Source organism: Symphalangus syndactylus, chromosome 9, assembly GCF_028878055.3.
Source record: "Symphalangus syndactylus isolate Jambi chromosome 9, NHGRI_mSymSyn1-v2.1_pri, whole genome shotgun sequence".
Lineage (NCBI taxonomy): Eukaryota > Metazoa > Chordata > Mammalia > Primates > Hylobatidae > Symphalangus > Symphalangus syndactylus.
Genome location: NC_072431.2, coordinates 88,409,900 through 88,430,189, shown reverse-complemented (window position 1 = coordinate 88,430,189; position 20,290 = coordinate 88,409,900). Strand labels below are relative to the sequence as shown.

At 43.9% G+C, this 20,290-nt stretch overlaps 2 protein-coding genes across 2 annotated transcripts in view; one reads left to right on the top strand and one right to left on the bottom strand.

Moving 5' to 3' along the window:
* Positions 1 to 20,290, bottom strand: part of GLI3 (GLI family zinc finger 3) — a 277,220-nt gene that overhangs the window by 138,190 nt on the left and 118,740 nt on the right. The window lies entirely within an intron of this gene.
* LOC129489994 (non-histone chromosomal protein HMG-17-like) lies at positions 13,595 to 14,057 on the top strand. Its single transcript, XM_055293351.2, has one exon. It carries the CDS (start codon positions 13,696 to 13,698, stop codon positions 13,954 to 13,956), a length of 261 nt encoding a protein of 86 aa, XP_055149326.1. The 5' UTR covers positions 13,595 to 13,695; the 3' UTR covers positions 13,957 to 14,057.

Sequence of the window (20,290 nt, the reverse complement as noted above, 5' to 3'; positions counted from 1 at the left end):
CTATCCCCTGCCTGCTCCCCCGTGCCAAGGAGAGGGTGGTGATATCAAGGAGTACAATTTACCAAGGCTGAGTGAGTTCTGGCCAGGGACTTCATGCTCCGCCCTCTTCCCCACTATCCACATAGGGATCCCTGGACATGCCATTTTCAGAGCAACCAGTTGCTACATTGATAGTAACTTGACATGTTTGATCAGCTTAAGGCCAAAACTTCGGGTTAGGAAATACATATGCAAGCCAAGGTTTCACATTCTCCCAATAATGCTCACTCTGAGTGATTACTTCCTTTGAATTCAGCACCATCTCCCATACACATTGTTTTTATAACTGAAAAGCAATCCACCAACCAACCAATGACTCATTCAATCAATACATGAAATAATTGAAATAGCGCATACTTAACAGGTTTTTTTAGTTAACAGTAAACATATTTGTAATTTACTAGATTTGTTTTTTTCTGTAACTTCAAATTTTTGTGCAATGAACATATTATATTTATTTTTAGAGATATGTTAGTTTAGTTAGTTATTTTTACAGACAGGGTCTCGCTCTGTTGCCCAGGCTGGAGTGCAGAGGTGCGATCACAGCTCATGGCAGCTGCGACCTCCTGAACTCAAGTGACTACCCTGAGTAGCTGGGATGACAGGCACTCACCACACCTCACTAATTTAAAGAAAATTATTTGTAGAGACAGGGTCTTGCTATGTTGCCCAGGCTGGCCCCGTACTTCTGGCCTCAAGTGATCCTCCCACATTGGCCTCCCAAAGTGCTAGGATTACAGGCATGATCCACTGCATCTGGCCATGATATTTTAAATATAAGACAAAACACACTTTCAAAACAGTCTGACATTCTAGAAGTCTCTGTGACAGCATGCACATGCCAAAGTATTTTCTCTCCATGAGGATCACGGGCACGTTAGTGCCAATCCACTCTCTTTCTCTGTAACCAGCATCAACATGTCTTTGTAATGAAGAGCTGCTCATTGGATAATGTGTTTATAAAGTCTGTGTCATCCTCTTCAAGTCTAAACACAGGCAGCTTTCTCACAGCAAGTGGGTAGTTAACATGCCAAGTCAATCAACACCAGTGTCTCCCACTCCCAAGCCCAGTGTTTTCTCATGGAGCTGAAAACAAAGACTTGGGAGCTGCCCGGTGCAGCCAAAGCACAGATAAAGGGACTGTGACTGTGAAAGTCCAGCAGCATGTGGCCACCTTCTATGCTGTGGAAGGAGGAAGCCACAGCTGCCTGGTGTAGTGGGTTGAACTGTGTCCCTTTGAAAGATATGTTGAAGCCCTCACATCTGGTATGTGTAAATGTGACCATATTTGGAAATAGGGTCTTTGCAGAAGTAATCAGGTTAGATGAGGTCGTTAGGATGGGCCCTAAATCAATACTCCTAGTGTCTTTATAAGAGGGGATCTGTGGCTGGACGCGATGGCTCACACCAGTAATCCCAGCACTTTGGGAGGCCAAAGTAGGCAGATCGCTTGAGCTCAGGAGTTTGAGGCTAACCTGTGCAACATGGTAAAACCCCGTCTCTACAAACATAAAAAAAAAAAAAAAAGCCAGGTGTAGTGGTGCACGCCTGTAGTCCCACCTACTTGGGAGGCTGAGGTGGCAAGATCACTTGAGGCCAGGGGACGAAGGTTTCAGTGAGCTGAGATTGCACCACTGCACTCCAGCCTGGGTGACAGAGCAAGACTCTTTCCAAAAAAAAAAAAAAAAAGAAGAAGAAGGCAGGGCGCGGTTTGTACACAGACACACCACAGGAAGACAGCCATGGAAGAGAGGCAGAGTGATGCTGCCATGAGACAAGAATTGCCTGGGGCTTCCAGAAGCTGGAAGAAGCAAGGAAGGATCCTCCCTTAAGATTTCAGAGGGAGGACGGCCCTACCAATACCTTGATTTTGGACTTTCAGCTTCTAGAATTGACAGATAATAAATTTCTGTTGTTTTGAGCCCCCAGTCTGTGGTACCTTGTTCTGGCAGTGCTAGCAAACATACACATCTGGGTTTCCTTACAATTTTGTTTTAGGAAGGCCGCCCTACACCAGTGACTTTTGAAGAGGCTACATTCTCTTCTCCTGTGAGTAGGAGTAGCAGTAAATATTGACAAGAAACAAACAACCTAACAACCCTCAGAAGAGCTGAGAAGAGGAAAGCATGTGCAGTATGCCCATCCTCATTTTTTGGCTGTGAAGCATCTATTCCTTCCTCCCACAGAACTCTGATTTCCTTTGCAGAATTAACTTCTCTCCTACTGTATTTAGACATTGTGGGGTGATAAATAAAAAATCCAGGACTGGCGCGGTGGCTTCCGCCTGTAATCCCAGCACTTTGGGAGGCTGAGGTGGGAGAACTGCTTGAGTCCAAGAGTTTGAGACCACCCTGGACAACATGTCAAGACCTGGTCTCTACAATTTTTTTTTAATTAGCCAGGTATGGTGGCATACACCTCTGGTTCCAGCTACTCATGAGGCTGAGGCAGGAGGATTACTTGAGCCCAGGAGGTGGAGGCTGCAGTGAGCCATGTTGGCACCACTGCACTCCAGCTTGGGCGACAAAGCAAGACCCTGTCTCAATTTTTTAAAAAATCCATCAGCCTCACTGCCCAAGACAGCCAGGGTACCTGGCTCTGATAGCAGACGGGCTCTGCTGAAAGCCTGAGTCCTGAGTCTGAGTCGGGGGAAGGAGAAGCAGTCAGAGCTCATTCCCCCGGGGAGACTCACGCCTGCTTCCTATGCCTCTACAGCAGCTGCTTCTCGAGATTTTCTGACAATTTTAAGACAATTCTATGTCATCCCAGGAATTCCTGTTGGTGCAAGGGTTGGAATCAGTTTCTGTTGCATGTAACCCAATAGCCCTGGCTGATGCAGGAGGAAAAACTCAACAGCCCAGCCACCGAGTAGCTGTACAGGCTGGGTGTGCACTTAACCTCCTGGGCTTCAGTGCCTCATCAAGCAAGTTACACCAAATCTCTTCCCATGCCTAGGATTAGAACATTTATGATTCTAAATGTTTCTGCTGTAAGACGTAAATTATCTAAGGCTCAGACATGGTGAGCTGAACTGCAGGTGAACAGCAATCCTGCTCCGGCTTGTCCCTAAGTCAAACAGGGTCATTTGAAACTTTTGTCTTTAACAATGCCCTGAATACAAGGATATGGGAGTGCCATCTCAGTTCGCCAGTCACACTGGCGCAGAAATGCCTAATTGTAGCATATTATAACATACAGCAAACTCAAAGCTTAAGAGGCTTTGAACTCCATTCTGCAGATAGATGCTGAATTAGTCACAATTGACCTTCCATGTAGCAGGTGAAAATAGCGACCATGTACTAACTCACACTTTTGGAGGGTAGAGAATCTGGAAGCGGCTTAGCTGGGTGGCTTCGGCTGAGGGTCTCTCAGGAGGCTGCAGTCACCTCAAGGCCTGACTGGGGGAGAGTGTGTTTCCAGGCTTGGCTCCTCCCCATACAGCCTCTCCACCAGCTGAGTGTCCTCATGGCATGGCCACTGTCCACCCCAGAGTGAGGGATTCAAGAGGGAGGGCAAGAGAGCCACCTGAGTCACAGTCCTTTTGTAATCTAATTTTAGAAGTGCCATCCCATCACTTCACTGGAAGTAAGTCATTAAGGAAAGAGGAAGGAAGTCCCACCTCCTGAGGGCAGGAGTATCAAAAAACTTGTATACATGTCCTTAAACCCCCCACAGTGCCATAAATAGCTGAACTTTTTATCCAATCTCCAATTTATACAGTGACATGATTCAAAGATCAAATGTATCTTATTAAAAAAAAAAAAGCAGGACTAGGAGGCAAAAGACTGTGGCTTTGATTCAAGTTCTGAAAGCAGCTCACTATGTAATTGGGGAACTAAGATAACTGATTCCCCAAGATACCTAGGGAAACTCTCTGCAACTGTTTCTTCAGCTATTACACTTTGGCCAAGTAATATGCTTAACACACATGACCTCACCCAGTCCTTTTCACATTCCAGTGATGTAGATATCTGAATCCTCATTTCTCAGCTGCAAACACTGAGGCATAAAGAGATTAAATCGCCCATCCAAGAGCACCCAAGATAACTCAAGATCAGGAGTCAGGATGGGGCCCCAAATCTGTCTCTCAAGCTTCAGATGTAGATTGGCACGTGAAGAGACTCAGAAAAGAGGAAAAGGTAGAAATAAAAGTGCTACAATCTGATAATGCATTACCATGAACCATAAATAATAACAGAGTTAATAAAAGAAGTGAGAACAACAGTAATGATGGTACCGATGATGATGTTAGGCATGTGTGTCATGTGAGGGGACAGCTGACTTTCTAGTATTCACTGCACATCTCTTTCCTTGACTGTTCACTGTATCTCTGAGGACGATGTGCTTTGTTTGGTGCCCTGTACAAGTATATGAATATACTTATGGTCTCCACTTGAAGAGGATGAAAGCATTGAATAATAAAATGGTGCCTGACAGTTAGGCCAGTAGTTAAGATCTATCATCTTCAGTAAAATCCTGAACTTCACTTCTCCAAAAGTCAACATTAGTCTAAATCAAAGATGATGTCAGAAAAGAAGATAATGCATCACGTAAAACCTACCTAGACATGCTGCGTACCCAACATCCTTCAGTACCCAGTTCAGTCTCCTGTGAAGACGCCCTGACATCTGCACCCTCCAGCCTTGTTCACACATCCGCTCTAGCACTTCCCACTTCCCATCTCTACAGTGGGTAAACAGGCAGGGCAGGAAAAATGTCTTATTAATCTTTGAATCCCATAAACACAGCAAGGAATCTGGCATAAAGTAGGCATTTCCAAATATTTACTGAATCAATGAACCACTCCTGAGTTTACTATGTGTAATGGGTGTGAGATTATGAAATCTTCATTTAATAAACACACATTTCTGAGATTCAAACTCTTGGCTTAAAAAAGGTTGAAAGATGGATTGATTCAGGAAAACATTTAAAGTTACAACATTGCTATAGACTGAATGTATTCTTCTAAAATTCACATATTGAACTCTAATCCCCAGTGCAATGGTATTTGGCAGTATGGCATCTGGGAGGTGTTCATAAGGGTGGAGCCTTCATGGATGGGGTTCCTTATAAAGAGGCCCCAGAGAACTTACTGGCCATTCCACCATATGAGAACACAGTGAGAAGATGGCCATCTATGAACCAGAAGACAGATCTTCATCAGACAACAAATCTGCTGGCACCTTGATCTGAGACTTCTCAGTCTCCAGAACTGTGAGAAATAAATTTCTGCTGTTTATAAGCCACTCTGTTTATGGTATTTTATTACAGCAGCCTGAACAGATTAAGACTGTGATATTGCCAGGAACTTTGATAATTATTATCTGAATTTATCTGCAGAAACACTGTGAAACTGTCTTCATTTTACAGGTGAGGAAACTGGGGTTTAAACAGAATAAATAATCTGCCCTGGGTCCTTCATGGCCAGTCCTGAAGCCGTGTGTTTCTAACTCCTGGTCTGACATGTGCCTGCCACTGTGTACCCTGAATTCAAGTGGGCAAATTCAGGACGGCACACTGAACTCAGCTTGATGTGGACTGATAATCAGGTACTAAATGGTTGTTTCTTTTTTTTTCTGTTTCATAATTTACATCCAGATTTGGAAAAATTTGGAAGCAGATTACATATTTATCACCCAAAGTATGTTTTCGGAAAGAATCTTGTTTCTGAGAAGCATAAATTTAGTTTCAAATATTTATAAAAATTACTCTAAATAAAAGCAAAACTCCATGAAAAAGAAAATGCATTGGCATAGAGAGAAAAGCAAGAAGCGAAAGGAAGTAAGAGGAAAATGAGAGATGGGGAGATAGGATGACGCAGTGGGGAAGGAGAAAGAAAATCAGGGAAAGTTTTAAAAAGAAGATAATATGTACTTAAGTTAATTACAGATGACAGAAAATCTTTTCCGGAAATGTACGTCTGAATTTAAAAACAGCATTCTTTAGTTCCACTTCATCAAGCAAACAGCAGAATCTGCAAGGTGTGAATCCTCCCACTTAGGGCTGGGCCTTAATAGACTGTGTGTGTCCAGTGCTAGCCTTGGGGGAACCAGCTCTCCATACACATCTGTTGAATGGAAATCAATTTTCTTCAAGCAAAGAGGCAGCTCTGTCTCTCGTAAATGAGCACCTCCACGTCTGCAGTCACATAAGACTGATTTTAATGAGCGGGGTGTGAGGTCACGCCCGAGGTACATCCGCTTATCCAAGGGGCCCAGACACCCCACCAGGAAATCATATTTCTCAGTACATACCTCAATGCTGAACCTTCCTTTTAGCCCCTAAAGGTTTCTCTCATCCTTTTTGCATTTGGTTTTTGGCCAAGCAGGCTGGAAAGTATAAAAGCCAAAAGAGGCAGGAGTGGAGCGGCTGGGCAAGCAGGAAGAAGTGTGTGTTTTCTGGCCTCCATCTCCCCAGCAGTGCCAGCATGTTCCGTAATTGGGCAGCCTGGCCTCACCGTCCAACAGGCATCCTCATGCGCCCGCAGTTTCCATGCTGCTCACTGTAAATGTCTGATATCTGCACGTCCTCTGAGAGCACAGCCCAGAGGCTGAGCATGCTCACAGACACCCACTCAGCACCTGGCCCTCAGAACTGTGCTGTCCCCAGCCTAAGGCCTCAGGGTCTAATGCCCACCCCACTTGCTCCTGCAGAAATCTAGGCTGCAGGGTGCTCCTGAATCTCTGTGTCCCTCCAGCTGCAATAGGAACCCTACTCACAACAGATCTTATGGCCACATGAGCAAGGATGGGCTCCTGCCAAAGCATCTGGTAGCTTCCTGTCCAGGTAAGGTGGGCCTCCCTGGTGGGCTCTGTATTTGTTTTGCTGCTGGACAGAAGAGCTCCTTCTTTTAGAAGCATTTGCAGCAGTGGCCTCTACATACTGGTTGGAAATCTATAATTATGTCGAATAAATAGACACAAAATGAGAACAAGAAGGACTGAAGTGATGAATGTTTCATACAGCTAAAGTTACTCGTTTTCAAAGAATGTCCTCTGCTCGATAATCTGTTCTTCCTACTTCGTGGGGTGAAAACAGCCTTTGTGTTGTGAAATGATAATGACAGCAGAGAATGCTCTGGGAATTGTTTGCTGTTTTCCAGTGTTCCAACTTACCCCAGCCCCGCCATGCCCATATTTGGACAAATATCTGGTATCCCTATGTTGGTATCTGCCCCACAGTATTTTTTGGGGGGGTGGGGGGGAGGGCGGATTGTTTTTCCATTTCTTACTGCCAAAAATGTGGGAACTACTGATTTGTAGTAATTAAACACTGTGAAGATTCTCAAAGAGAGAAATGAAACACAAAATTGTGTCAGGTGTGGCGGCTCATGCCTGTAATCCTCGCACTTTGGGAGGCCGAGGCTGGCAAACTGCTTGAGCCCAGCAGTTTGAGACCAGCCTGGGCAACACAGCAAGACCCTGTCTCTGCTCAAAATAAAATTAAAAAAAAAATTAGCCAGGTGTGAAGGTGCAAGTCTGTAGTGCCAGCTACTCAGGAGGCTGAGGTGGAAGGACTCCTTGTGCCCGGGAGGTCGGGGCTGCGTGAGCCGAGATCACACCACTGCACTCCAGCCTGGGAGACAGTGACCCTGTCTCAAAGGGAAAACAGACAAACAAACAAAAAACAGAAACACAAAAGCATCAGGGTAGCTAAAAAGAAATGGCACCAACTCATGAACTTGCACAGAAGCATGGAGTGTATTAAACTCAGGCGACTGAGGGTATTTGGGCATAAGAAACAGGTCGCAGGACAACAGTCACAGGGCTGACACCGAAGGCAGGGGAAAGCGAGAGTTCTGCCCTTGCTGACTGAGAATGGCACTGAGGGCAGGGGATGCAGAGGGGCCAGAGAACAGAGCAGGAGCTGGCAGATGAGAAAAGTGGAGGGAAGGTGGCTCTCTTCCAGGGTTTTTGTGAATGGATGGGTGGGGAGTATTTCCTCCACATTCCAGAGGAGGGAGGAACAGTGACAAGGCCGGAGGGTGGAGAAAGGCTTAAGGAATCTGTCTCTGGGGACACTTCACAAATGCACAGCAACCTTTGCATCTGTTCACGCCTGCTCAAAGAACTGCTGCCTGGTATCAGCAACGCGAGCTGTGTTTTGTTTCCGTTTTGTTTCCATTTTGTTTACTGTTGTTGTTGTTTTAAAAAATAACCAGCCTTGCCGGTGGTGTGCTGGATTTTTTAAACTCTTTCCTCCTCCCTGGCACACTCACAAGTTTGTTTAGTGTAAGTCTGAGAATCCAAAGGGATTTTATGTGCCTTACATTCATAAATCCTCAACTGCTTTTCAACCAAATTTATTGCCTCTGAGGATTGAGAGTGAATGGAAGAGTCAAAAGGAATCTCCTGGGCTAGAAGGAGAATGCACAGAGCTCTGTGCACACAATGTCAAATATCCAGATGAAAAGTGAAAACTTGAGCAAATCCTCCAGATGCTTCCAAGGACCTGAATGCTTGGTGAGTCGGCAGAAACATGTGGATGCTTAATGGAACTTTGCACCGTTAGTAGCAATAGTTAGCACTGTGTTTGTACAGCGCACCATGGAATTCACAGATGTGTCTAGACTTAACTTTGTCAATCCTGATAAACTAAAAATGATATGGTATGCCTCCCTCTAGAGTCATGACCAGCATCTTCAGATTAGACTAGAAACCTCTAATCTAACAGATTAGAAAACTATGCCTCTTCTGGGGAGAACTAGCCTCTCTGCCACTCAACTTGGTGAGCTGATGGCGTCTTTCCTCAAACTGGAAAGATAGACTCTTCCTCTGGGTAGCTTGGTGAGCAGATTATGTGTTCAAGTTTAGCCCCTTATTTCAGTCCTTTGTGCAGTAAACAGTCAGCACAACTGTACACAGACACCCTGCCTCCCTCTACAGGGTCCAAACACAACTCAACTAGAAGTCTGACCATTTCAAAGTAAGAGGATAGGAAATAATACATGATTAAGACTTCTTTAGCATGAGCCACACATACAAATAGATTCCACAATTACAGAGGGAAAAAGAAAGAGAAAGGGAAAGGAAAAGAGTGAAGCTGCCCTAAAATGGCTTACCTTAGCATAATAAAACCATGGGATTTCAGAGCTGGAGGGCATCTTTTAAATGATCTATTTATCTATTGCAACCATCTCTTGCAAGAATCCTTTGCACGACGTCCCCATCCCACCCTCCACCAGCAGTCATCCAGCCTAACCTGAAACACCCCCCTACCCCTGTCTCTGAGAACTGGAAGTCTGAAGCCATCACCCTCCTTTCACACTGCTCTATGCACAAGAAATCCTGTCCCCTCCACCCTGCCACATTGGCCTCCCTCTAACTTTTGCCCAGCCCATCAATGCATCTTAGCGCTGCATTCTGACGCCACCTACATTAAGTGTAATTGCTTTTCTATGCGATAGCTCTTTAAGTACTGGTAGACATTTAACCATGGCCCCCTAAAATCTTTTGTTTTCCCAGCTAAATAAAGGCACCTTGCTTTAATCCAACCCCTCCTACAAAACTAAGTTAACTGCCAGCATCCATGAACAAATCTGCGGTTCATCACAGTCACTACAGGGCAGCCAAGAGCTGGATAAAGAAATACTTTGCTTTCACTGAGAGGCAACCCCATGTTTTGGAAAGTAGAATTCCTGGAAGTCTGGCACCTCGGGAAATTTAAGGCCCACACAAACCCCATGGGCTGTAATAAGATATTGCTGATGTTTTGGCTGATATGCACCAGAAAGCCCTGGGAGGAAAGTGGCCTAGAGACTGTAATGAATGAGAGCTTAACGTCCTGCACTTGAAGCCACACAATTAGAAAGTGAGAGGACTACAGAAACACCAGCAGGGCACTGGCATTTTCCAGGTGAGCATTCTGAGCCGACAGTGAAAATAACGAATGAAACACGGCAGAGCAGAAGTGGACTTTATTCGAAAAACCTTGTTTTCCTGGAACTGAAGCTAACCTCTGGGACGAGAGGTTTCAGAACAATGAAGAATCAACAAATAAGATGAAGAGATGCCTACTGACAAAGACAGATAAATTCCATACCCTGGAACTGGACATCTTCCTGGCAGAGGGAAACAGCCTGCTCTAAAATGGGCACAATCAGCAGCAGTTACGAACATCGGCTTTTCCACTTGCAAAAGAAAGATTTTAACTTTGCCTGACAGGAAGGAACACTGACCAAGAAAACAGGAAGTTATGGATTACTTTGCTATGGATGCTGGCTATACCTCTTTAGGATACTTTATTTTATAGAAAACCAAGCATTACTTTTCTGTGAATGGAATTAAATGTCAGGAATATGCATATCTTTCTTATATAAGGCTTTGTTTTATTATAACAGCAAGAATCATGACTGATGCCTGAAGGCGGCCACAGATACTGCCAAGAAAAAATGGGGTAGCAAGTGGAAGAATCTCACAAAAAATTCTGTGTAACAAAAAGACAGAGGAACCAACCTCTGTCTTATTCCTTTCTTCAAATGTTTCCAAAGTTTATTGTTAGTATCTCCATACAAATAAATTAATTTTCAGTTTTATAGTAGAATTCAATTTTAAAAATTCCTTTTACAACCAACTTTCCTAAAAATCCAGCATAGGATACCCAAATAAAGGTGCATCTCCATTCATTTATATTTTCATTCATTCATTCATTCATTCAAACTTCAACAGATACTGATTGGTTGGATGCCTATTATGTGTCTGCATTATGCTAGGCATTCAAGAGGCAGTGTCAGCAGCACAGGCGAGGGAAGTGGACATTCGTTATTTCCACAAACAATCACCTACTTTAAAACCATGGTAAGTCCAAGAAAGGACAAGTCCACAGTGTGAAGAGAAAGCCATAATAACCCAGGTAATTCAGAACAGAGGTAAAAAACACATGCCCTGCACAGCATCTACAAAACACAGGAAGCCAACACTTGGTTTTGTGAATACCACAGTGTTGCAATTATCTTAAGCTGTTTTTAAGTTATTTCCAAAATATTATTTTTAATTAAAGTAGAGCATACACTAACTTTAAATGATAGAGGGAAAAGGAGAGATTTGCAATTAAATGAATAAATAATGGAACCGACACATTTTGTTTCTTTTAGTAAATGGGTTCCTGAAAAGCAACATCAACTTATTCAGTGACTGTTTGCCCCAAGGACAGTAGACACCCAGCGCAAAATGGCTCCCAGCTCTGGTTGGTGGCAAATGAGCCTGTGGTGGCTTGGGAATGACAAGAGTCCAGAACAGCACGAGCTTTGGAAACCAGTCAAACTTGGGTTTGAATCCCAACTCTACCACTAGAGATGCAAACTCTGGAAGGCTATTCATCTTCTGCAAGCCTCAATCTTCTTCTATAATTACTACCATAGTAGGAAAAGCAGTATTAAGATTATTAAGGACTTACTACAGGGCTGGCTGAAATAAATAATAAGTAAATAACAACTTGCATAGTCTATCAACCCTTATCCACACTAAGTTTTGTCAGAAAGTCTCCTGCCAAGAGTGAGACTGGACTGAGGCCGAAAACAAGGGGCAAGGCATGCATGCAGAGTGCTGGGATCAGATATGAGTACCAGCGAACTACGGCATAAGATCTGCTCAGGTGAGGCAAGTTCGGCAGTGTAAGAGCGTTCGCATTAGGTGCTAAGTTGCAAGGTAGCTCATGGGGTCAGATCAAGGGATCTGGACGGTGTTGTCAGTGAGGAGCTATGGTCTGAGCAGGAAGGTAATCTTGGGGGCATTTCAAGAAGATTAACAGGCAGCAGCGTGAAGGACAGACTGGAGAACAGAAAGTCTGAAGGCCATTACCATAGTCCACGCATGAACAGGATACCAGGAATAGAATGGAGGCAATACTTCAAGAAACTGTGTCATTTTCTATGGGCCAAAGGCAAGAGAGCAGGCCTGAGGAAGGTAGAAAATGTTTCAAATAGCCAATATCAGGTGCATGAGACACAGCAATAAGAAATAAAGTTCTAGAGCACCTAAGCTTCCCTGAAGCTAAGCACCTTTTCTACCAGCTAGCTCATCCAGCTCTGCTCTTTCCTCAGCTTGCTCTCTTTAGTCCAGGAAAAGGAGCACAGAAACCAGGCGGGATGGCTTAGGTTTGTACAGTCTGTGATGTGATCATGAGCATTGCGGGTAAGCTGGAAAAACACTAGATGACCCATTGTGGGCAGTGCACCAGTATGGGGAATGTTAAAGCAAGATCCAGAAAGTGGCCACCCTAGCACTTAGCTCCAGGGTGTAAAGCCCTGGACATCCAGGAAATAAGAGCCTGAGAAAAGGAATAATAGAAAATGGAACCAATAAAGATAGACACAGAGCTTGTGAAGGACAAAAAAGTATGCCAGATGCTGAAGACTCCCACAAACAATAACAGGGGAGATTTTACCCCACTATTCACTGCATGAAAGGAATTTCATCTGCCATCTATGATAATATCATGGACTCTTTCTGGAAACCAACCCTTTTTCTCCAAATGCATTATGCCTCACTGTGCATATCTGGGCCCCAGAAGACTGTGTCCACTGTTATTATAAGCAGGAAGCCAGCCAGGTATCTTCAGATGTCGAGGAACAAGATTTGGGCTCAATTGTTCAGTGACCTACTTAGCTTTATTTGGTTATATGACCACAGAACACAGTTCTACAGTTATGGGAGCAAAAACACAGTTAGATAGAATGAATAAGATCTAGTATTTGGTAGCAAAACAGTGTGACTAAAGTGAACAATAACTTATTATATATTTTAAATAATGAAAAGGGTGGAATTAGAATGTTCCTAACACAAAGAAATGATAAATACTTGAGATGGATACCTCAATTACCCTGATGTGATTATTACATATTGTACACCTGTATCAAAACATCACTTGTACTTCATAAATATATACACCTATTATGTGCTCATAACAATTAACATTTAAATTTTTTAAATTAAACATAATATACTTCTAATCCCAACCAACATTTTTTCAACTAATAACTATAAGGATGCCTGACATTTACTGAATGTCAGAAGAATCTATGGGCTAGAAACGTGTTCTCCCTATGAAGAAGGTACCACTGCCATCCCCACTGTAGAGGTGCATATCTGGGCACCAGGAGACTGTGCCCACATGAGATCATGCATCCCAGCCTGCCCAAGAGAGAAGAGACATTCAGTTAAAAATAAATAAATAAATAGGGCCGGGTGCAGTGGCTCACGCCTGTAATCCCATCACTTTGGGAGGCCAAGGTGGACGGATCACTTGAGGTCAGGAGTTCGAGACCAGCCTGGCCAACACGGTGAAACCCTGCCTCTACTAAAAATACAAAAATTAGCCGAGCATGGTGGCAGGAGCCCGTAATCCCAGCTACTCACTCAGGAGGCTGAGGCAGGAGAACTGCTTGAACCTGAAAGGTGGAGGCTGCAGTCAGCCAAGATCACACCACTGCACTGCAGCCTGGGCGACAGAGCGCGACTCTGTCTCAAAAATAAATAAATAAAGTCCAAGGAATGCCAGGGATGCTTGTATGATGTCTGCATCTCTGGTGAGTAAGAAATACAGAAGTGCGGAGCAGTGTGAAGAAGAAGAGGCGAGAACGACCCCCGGACCGACCAAAGCCTGCACACCACCACATCCTGTGCCCAGCACCTATGTCCTGCCGCTGTTGTTGCCAGCATGCCCCAGAGAAAGGCTGAAGGGGATGCTAAAGGAGATGAAGCCAAGGTGAAGGATGAACCACAGAGAAGATCCGTGAGGTTGTCTGCTAAACCTGCTCCTCCAAAGCCAGGGCCCAAGCCTAAAAAGGCCCCTGAGAAGGTACCCAAAGGGAAAAAGGGAAAAGCTGATGCTGGCGAGGAGGGGAATAACCCTACAGAAAATGGAGTTGCCAAAAAAGACCAGGCCCAGAAAGCTGAAGGTGCTGGAGATGCCAAGTGAAGTGTCTGCATTTTTGATAACTGTGTACTTCTAATGACTGTACAGTTTGAAATACTATTTTTTATTAAGTTTTATAAAAATGCAGAATTTTGTTTTACTTTTTTTTTAAGGTATTTTGCTAGCACATAGAACGCTTCATTGTTGTTTTTGGAGGACAGGATATATGTCCCTAATAGAATGTCTCTGAAGCTGGACTGATGTGGGGAAAACACCTTTACCTTTCCCTTCTAGTTCTGCGAGACTTCTTCTTGGCTCCCAGGAGGAGGGATTCCCTGACTTTGACACACATGTCCACCTTGGCACAAAAACCTTGTGGGAGGGAAAAACAAATTTGTTTTTATGCCCTCTTCTCCCTTTCCACCTTTCAGCATAGGCTTAACTCCCTTAAAGCCAGACATCTGTTGGGACATGATCCCCAGTCATTGGTTACCAGTGTGTCACACAATCTGGACACCCCTCAAAAGCGCAGTGGTTCCGTTTCTAGATTGTGGAACTTCAGATAAATTCTGCCATTTTCATTCCACTTCCTGAAAGTCAGGGTCGGCTTGTGAAAAGTTGTTAAACAACATGCTAAATGCGAACTGTCAACCCTCACTCTAAACTTTCCCTGTTCAGAGCATCAGATGAAGACTTATTGTGTTTTATCTTGGCTTTCTGATTATTGGTAGTCCATAGAAGAAGGGAGTTTGAAAGTTGTTGTATACTGTTAACGACTGTCTACCCATGTCCTGCCTGAAATCCTATGATTGCTTATGGAACGTATCTTTAATAAAGCTAGGTACAGTTTGGCTTGGAAAAAAAAAAAGAAATACAGAAGTGCTTTCTCAATAGCAGGTGTATGTGAAGGATTGAACTGGTTATTAGGGTAAAGAGGCTTAGGAAAAAGAAATGTGTCCTTCAGTCCCTGCTAAGTGACACATCCGCACTGTGCTGTGAAGTTCCAAGAACACTAAGGTCACGTGGACCCTTGCCAGAATACACCTGTATTAACTCTTCCAGAAATCTGGTGGTGTAGGTATGTATGTGTGTGCAGGTCGGGGAGAGTTTGTTTGTTTGTTTGTTTGTTTGTTTTGTGAGATGGAGTCTTGCTCTGCCACCCAGGCTGGAGTGCAGTGGTGTGATCTTGGCTCACTCCAACCTCCACCTCCCGGGTTCAAGCGATTCTCCTTCCCCAGCCTCCTGAGTAGTTGGGACTACAGGCATGCACCACCATGCTCGACTAATTTTTGTATTTTTAGTAGAGAGGAGGTTTCACCATGTTAGCCAGGCTGTTCTCAAACTCCTGACCTCAGGCAATCTGCCTGCCTCAGCCTCCCAAAATATTGAGATTATAGGCTTGAGCCACTGCACCAGACCAGGAGAGGCATAATTTTAAAAATAACAGAGCATTTGCAATAGTGAAGAAATAAGAAGAGAGAAAGGGGAAAAAAGGGTTAGGAGACAAAAATGTAATCCCTTTTTCTTGTGTTGGCCCCAAATAATTTTCCTACTTTTTTTTTTTTTTTTTTTTTTTTTGAGATGGAGTCTCGCTCTGTCTCCCAGGCTGGAGTGCAGTGGTGTGATCTCGGCTCACTGCAACTTCCACATCCCAGGTTCAAGCAATTCTCCTGCCTCAGCCTCCCGAGTAGCTGGGACTACAGGCGCCCTGCCACCATGCCCAGCTAGTTTTTGTATTTTTAGTAGAGACAGGGTTTCACCATATTGGCCAGGCTGGTCTCGAACGCCTGACCTTAAGTGACCTGCCCACCTCGGCCTCCCAAAGTGCTGAGATTACAGGTGTGAGCCACCGTGCCCAACCCATTTTCCTACATTTTCGGAAATTTCAAATTACCCCAGATTTTCAATTCTCTGAATGGAAGCCAATATAATTCATCTCTTCTTTTCTACCAAACTCCTGATAGTTCAGGTGACGTGGATGTTATATTAACCCTGTCAGGCCCCCAGGCTGCTATTAAGTGCCCTGTAACACCGAGGTCCTACACCCATTTCCCTACAAGTACGAGTTTTTGCCTCCCAAAGGGCCAAACTTGCACACAGCAGGGACACAGTGGGGCAGTTGGTTGCTTGGGAAAGAGAAACAAAATTTCTGTTGAGAGTGAGGTTATTTGAAGGTGGTCACAGTTATGCATAGTCAGTTTTATGCTCTCCGTGATTTCTTATCCCCTCTGAGAGTGGGAAGGAGTTGGCATAGAGATTTTTATTTTCATAGCACATTATATAATTTGGGGTTGGTGGCAAGTGCTAACAACTGTCATACTACCCACGGCTATATTAAAAATAAGACCAAAATAGAGATTGTTGTGGGCTGTCTTGGGTTTTCCCTCAGAAATCCTAAGGAAGAAAGTACCTCAAATGAACAGGGAGGGCATCATCAGCTCACAGAGCAGCCTGGGCAACACCAAGACCAGACAGAAACCCTTTCCAAGCAACAAAGTGGAAACACCAACAAACCCTTTTCATGAGACATGCATTTCTGCAAGACCTATCTTGACAGAAGCCACCAGGTCCCAAACATGTCACATGTATGAAAAATTCAAATTCAAACGCAGAGAAGAGCAGTTTTATGGGACCCGCCTTCAGGTACAGCTCGCCTATTTAAGTGCTGAGTTAAAAACCTCTGCATTTTGAACAGCAGCACACGAGCTGATGTGGTTTAATTTATGTGGTGAAATGTGGATGCTGGGTAAAATTCACCCAGGAAACAGAGGGGAGAAGCAGGATGCTCAACCCATAAACAACACTTATCCTAAGAAATTTCGGCCCTTTGAAACTGGGTGAGTAAACTAAATAAACTGAAAAGCTTCATTAATACCGAGAGGATCTGGTCCAAGTTTTAGATCTGCAAAAAGAAAAAAGAAAAAGAATTAAAGCTTTCCATCCCCTTTCTAAATATGTGCAGATCTGTTTTCAGCCCATTCATAAAATCTATCCTTTTGTTTTTATTATATGAACAACTTAAAAATTGCCAGACAGACCACCTCTGATGCGGGAGGGCAAAGCATTGGTTACCGGAGTTGGCCAAAGCATTCTCCAAATCAAATTAGGTTTGCCTCAGTTACAGAGGTCATCTTGCTGTATGTTTTCAGGAATATTAACACAAAATGTATCAAAACACTAATAGAATCCATAAACACAGACAGCTAAAGCTCCACCACTTTTAACATGCCATAATTTCATAAGAGGTAAGTCCATGGTCACATAAGACCTAGGGTGTCCTTTTCAAGTTCCTTCCCTCTCAGCTACTTAAGGCAATACTCAAAAGTCTGCAAAGTTATCTACGTCCTCCCTTTACCAATGTTCAGCCATACACAGATATCACTTGTGAACTAAACAGTGTCTTTCCTCCAGGGACAGGGCCAAGGGTACAACATGTTGGTGCACACTTTAAATTGTAGGTAAATGCTCAACCTATGGCAGAATTCCCTATTTTGTGGGAGTCCCAGTTCTTTAAACTAATTCTAACTTTTGGTGTTGACTTTCAAAAATTACTATGTCAAGGAATATGCGATGCTGAGATTTCACCCAATAGATTGGTCAGAAGGGCAGGAGGGAGGAGAGAGAAGAAAAGCAAGCGATAGGGGAAGGAGAAGGAAACGATACCAGCAAAAAGGCCAGGGCTCTGGATTCATGGATGCCTTTTTGAGCAACGTTTTCATTCGCACCACCTAGGTGCACCCTTATATGGCTCTGGTCCTTTATTTATAAGGCTGTCACCTGTCTGACAGGTAGTTTTACATGTTGCGGTACCAAGGACCAGCTGCCTTTTAGGAACAGTTTTGAGAATGACAAGTCACTTAGACACTCATTGCCATGACTCAATTTTAAGAAAAATGACCAACGACTGAGCATTCCTAATGGGGAAGCTTTCCCATCTGATGGGTGTGATTCTGACTCAATGAAATGGGTGCAGGAGAGAAGACATTGAGAACTCCAGCTTTAAAAGAGGCCAGGACTCATTAGTGAAAATAGTTTTGACTTGTTAGATGCCTGCTTTTGCTGGGGGAATGGAACAAATGATGTTTCAGGCAGGAGCTGCCAGCACATGAACCTCCGTCTAGCAAAGTGTATGATCTCAGAGGCCATACATGTTCATTTACAGTAGAGTTTAGATTAAAGTGATAAATGTGGATCTGGTGTACATTTAAATGCCATTTTGAAAGAAAACCCAGCTCGGGGCTTTCCCGCCCTACATACCACTGCAGATTCCGTGGTCAGGGAGATGCTGGCCCTTGAGTAGCTGCCGCTGTCTCCATGGAAGGACGGCACCATAGTTAATTAAATGTCCACTCTGATGGTAAAGTTCATTATCTAACACTGCAAGTGCAGTTATCAGAATATACTTGATGGGCCAAAGCTGTCAGAAGGCCCTCTCAAACACGTAACAGGAAAAGATAAGATGAATTTGCCTTTTATACAGGGATTTTTTTCTTTTTAATGGAGGCTCAAAATACCAACTTCGGGTTTGCAAATATTCTCATCCCCTTTAAAGCTTAATCATCTTAATGAAACACACTCAAGGGCTTTTTCACCTTTCCATTATTTTTTAGTTTCTTAATGTGTATGTTAAGTCCCAAATAGTTTCCATTGATGGCAGCGTTGAGTTCAGAGTCCTAACTATGGACTAAGCAGTTTTTATTTCCTTTCTCACTGAATTCTTCACAGCAGGTCTGAAAAGACAATATACTTATCCTCAATTTTCAGATGATGGATACAAAGTTTAGAGAAAATGAAGAGCTAGAAAGTGGCAGGGCCATGACTCAAAATGGGCCTTCTAATCACACCAAGTCTAACACACAGCAGCTAGAGACCCCTAGCCCCCAATTTTCAGTGTTTTTCTTAAGACTGGTTTTTGATTCACATGGGGAACCTCAGAGTTTCTGTGGGGCCCAGGGGGCCATAGTTTCTTTTCGCTCTTAACCATCCCAAACCATCCTTGCCAGCACCCTTGATTGTTCTGCTTCACTAAGAATGTGAAGCTGTCAAATTCAGGCCAGAATGACGTGACCATCTGGACACCTTGACACTACACCACTTCCACTGCAGCCAGGGGGCCCAGTGGCCTTCTGATTTCCAAGTTGAAGTTCTCACCAGCTTAACTTGCTCATTTGACACAGTAAACATAGAATGACAGGCTGTCACCACTGTTTATGAGCTCCTAATGTACATGGGATAGCTATGGGTCAAAACCCAATAAATCACTGTTTTGAAATAGAAACGACATACTCAGCATTGTGAAACCCAAAACTCTGAAGGGAAGAACACCATTTGTGTGACCCTTTCACAGTACAGCAAGGCTCCTTCAACCACTCTCTCATATAAGCCTCCTGTGGCCTTGGAGGCAGCCAGGGCTGTAGGAGGCAGACAGGGCTGATAGGAGCTTCCCTCACCTACAAGTGACAAGGCTCAGCCAAGGGAAGGAGGGACAGGACAGAGCACACCAACAAGGGAAGCCAAGGCCTCTGACTCCCGCACCGTATTCTTTCATTCCGACTTCTATTAGAAAAAGGGATCTTGTCAATGAATGTGTCCTGTGTCTACATTTCTATGTAAGCAAAACAAGAAAACCAAAAAGAACATGTGAGGAAAGCAATTTTCAGTGTTTTTCTTCGACTGGCTTTTGAATCACGTGGGGAATCTCAGAGTTTCTGTGGGGCCCAGGGGGCTATAGTTTCTGTTTGCCCTTAACCATCCCAAACCATCCTTGCCAGCACCCTTGATTGTTCTGCTATACTAAGAATGTGAAGCTGTCAAATTCAGGCCAGAATGATGTGACCAAGACCAGCTGTAATGTACACTCTCTTCTTGAAGTAAGTGCTGGGGTTTGGAAGGTTCTTACCCTGGGAATTAAGGCTTGGGAGTACCTGCTTGTTATATCAGCTGGGTCCCTTCCCTGCATTAAAGAGCAAAAGCACCTCAAGCAGAACAGATAGAGAATTGACACAACTTAAAATATCCCCAATTTCCTATAAAAAAAATACAGTCACTTTTCTAAAAATGCCATGAGGGTGACGGTTTGGCAGGAGCATCTCTTAACAATCAGCAGAAATCTACTAAATCCCTCCTAAAAGGTCCATTCTAAACAACGTTCCACAGTGACACAGGGGCCTGACTTCGATTTCTGAATAATTTGACTAGAAGCAAGGAAAGTCACAACAACATTAAGTGCAATAACTTTCTACCCCCTTTTTGGTTCCCAGTGTGAAATTTGCTGAAATAAAACTTGACAGCCAAAAGCTCCCGGGGATGTGTTCCAGATGAATTGAGTCATCCACACAAACTCACAGACACACGCACACACATCCTGGACCCTCGCACTTACAGAGGGAGTTGTTTC

Bases quoted from the DNA above. Each gene is read 5' to 3' on its own strand.
- LOC129489994 (XM_055293351.2), top strand. From the start codon at position 13,696: ATGCCCCAGAGAAAGGCTGAAGGGGATGCTAAAGGAGATGAAGCCAAG.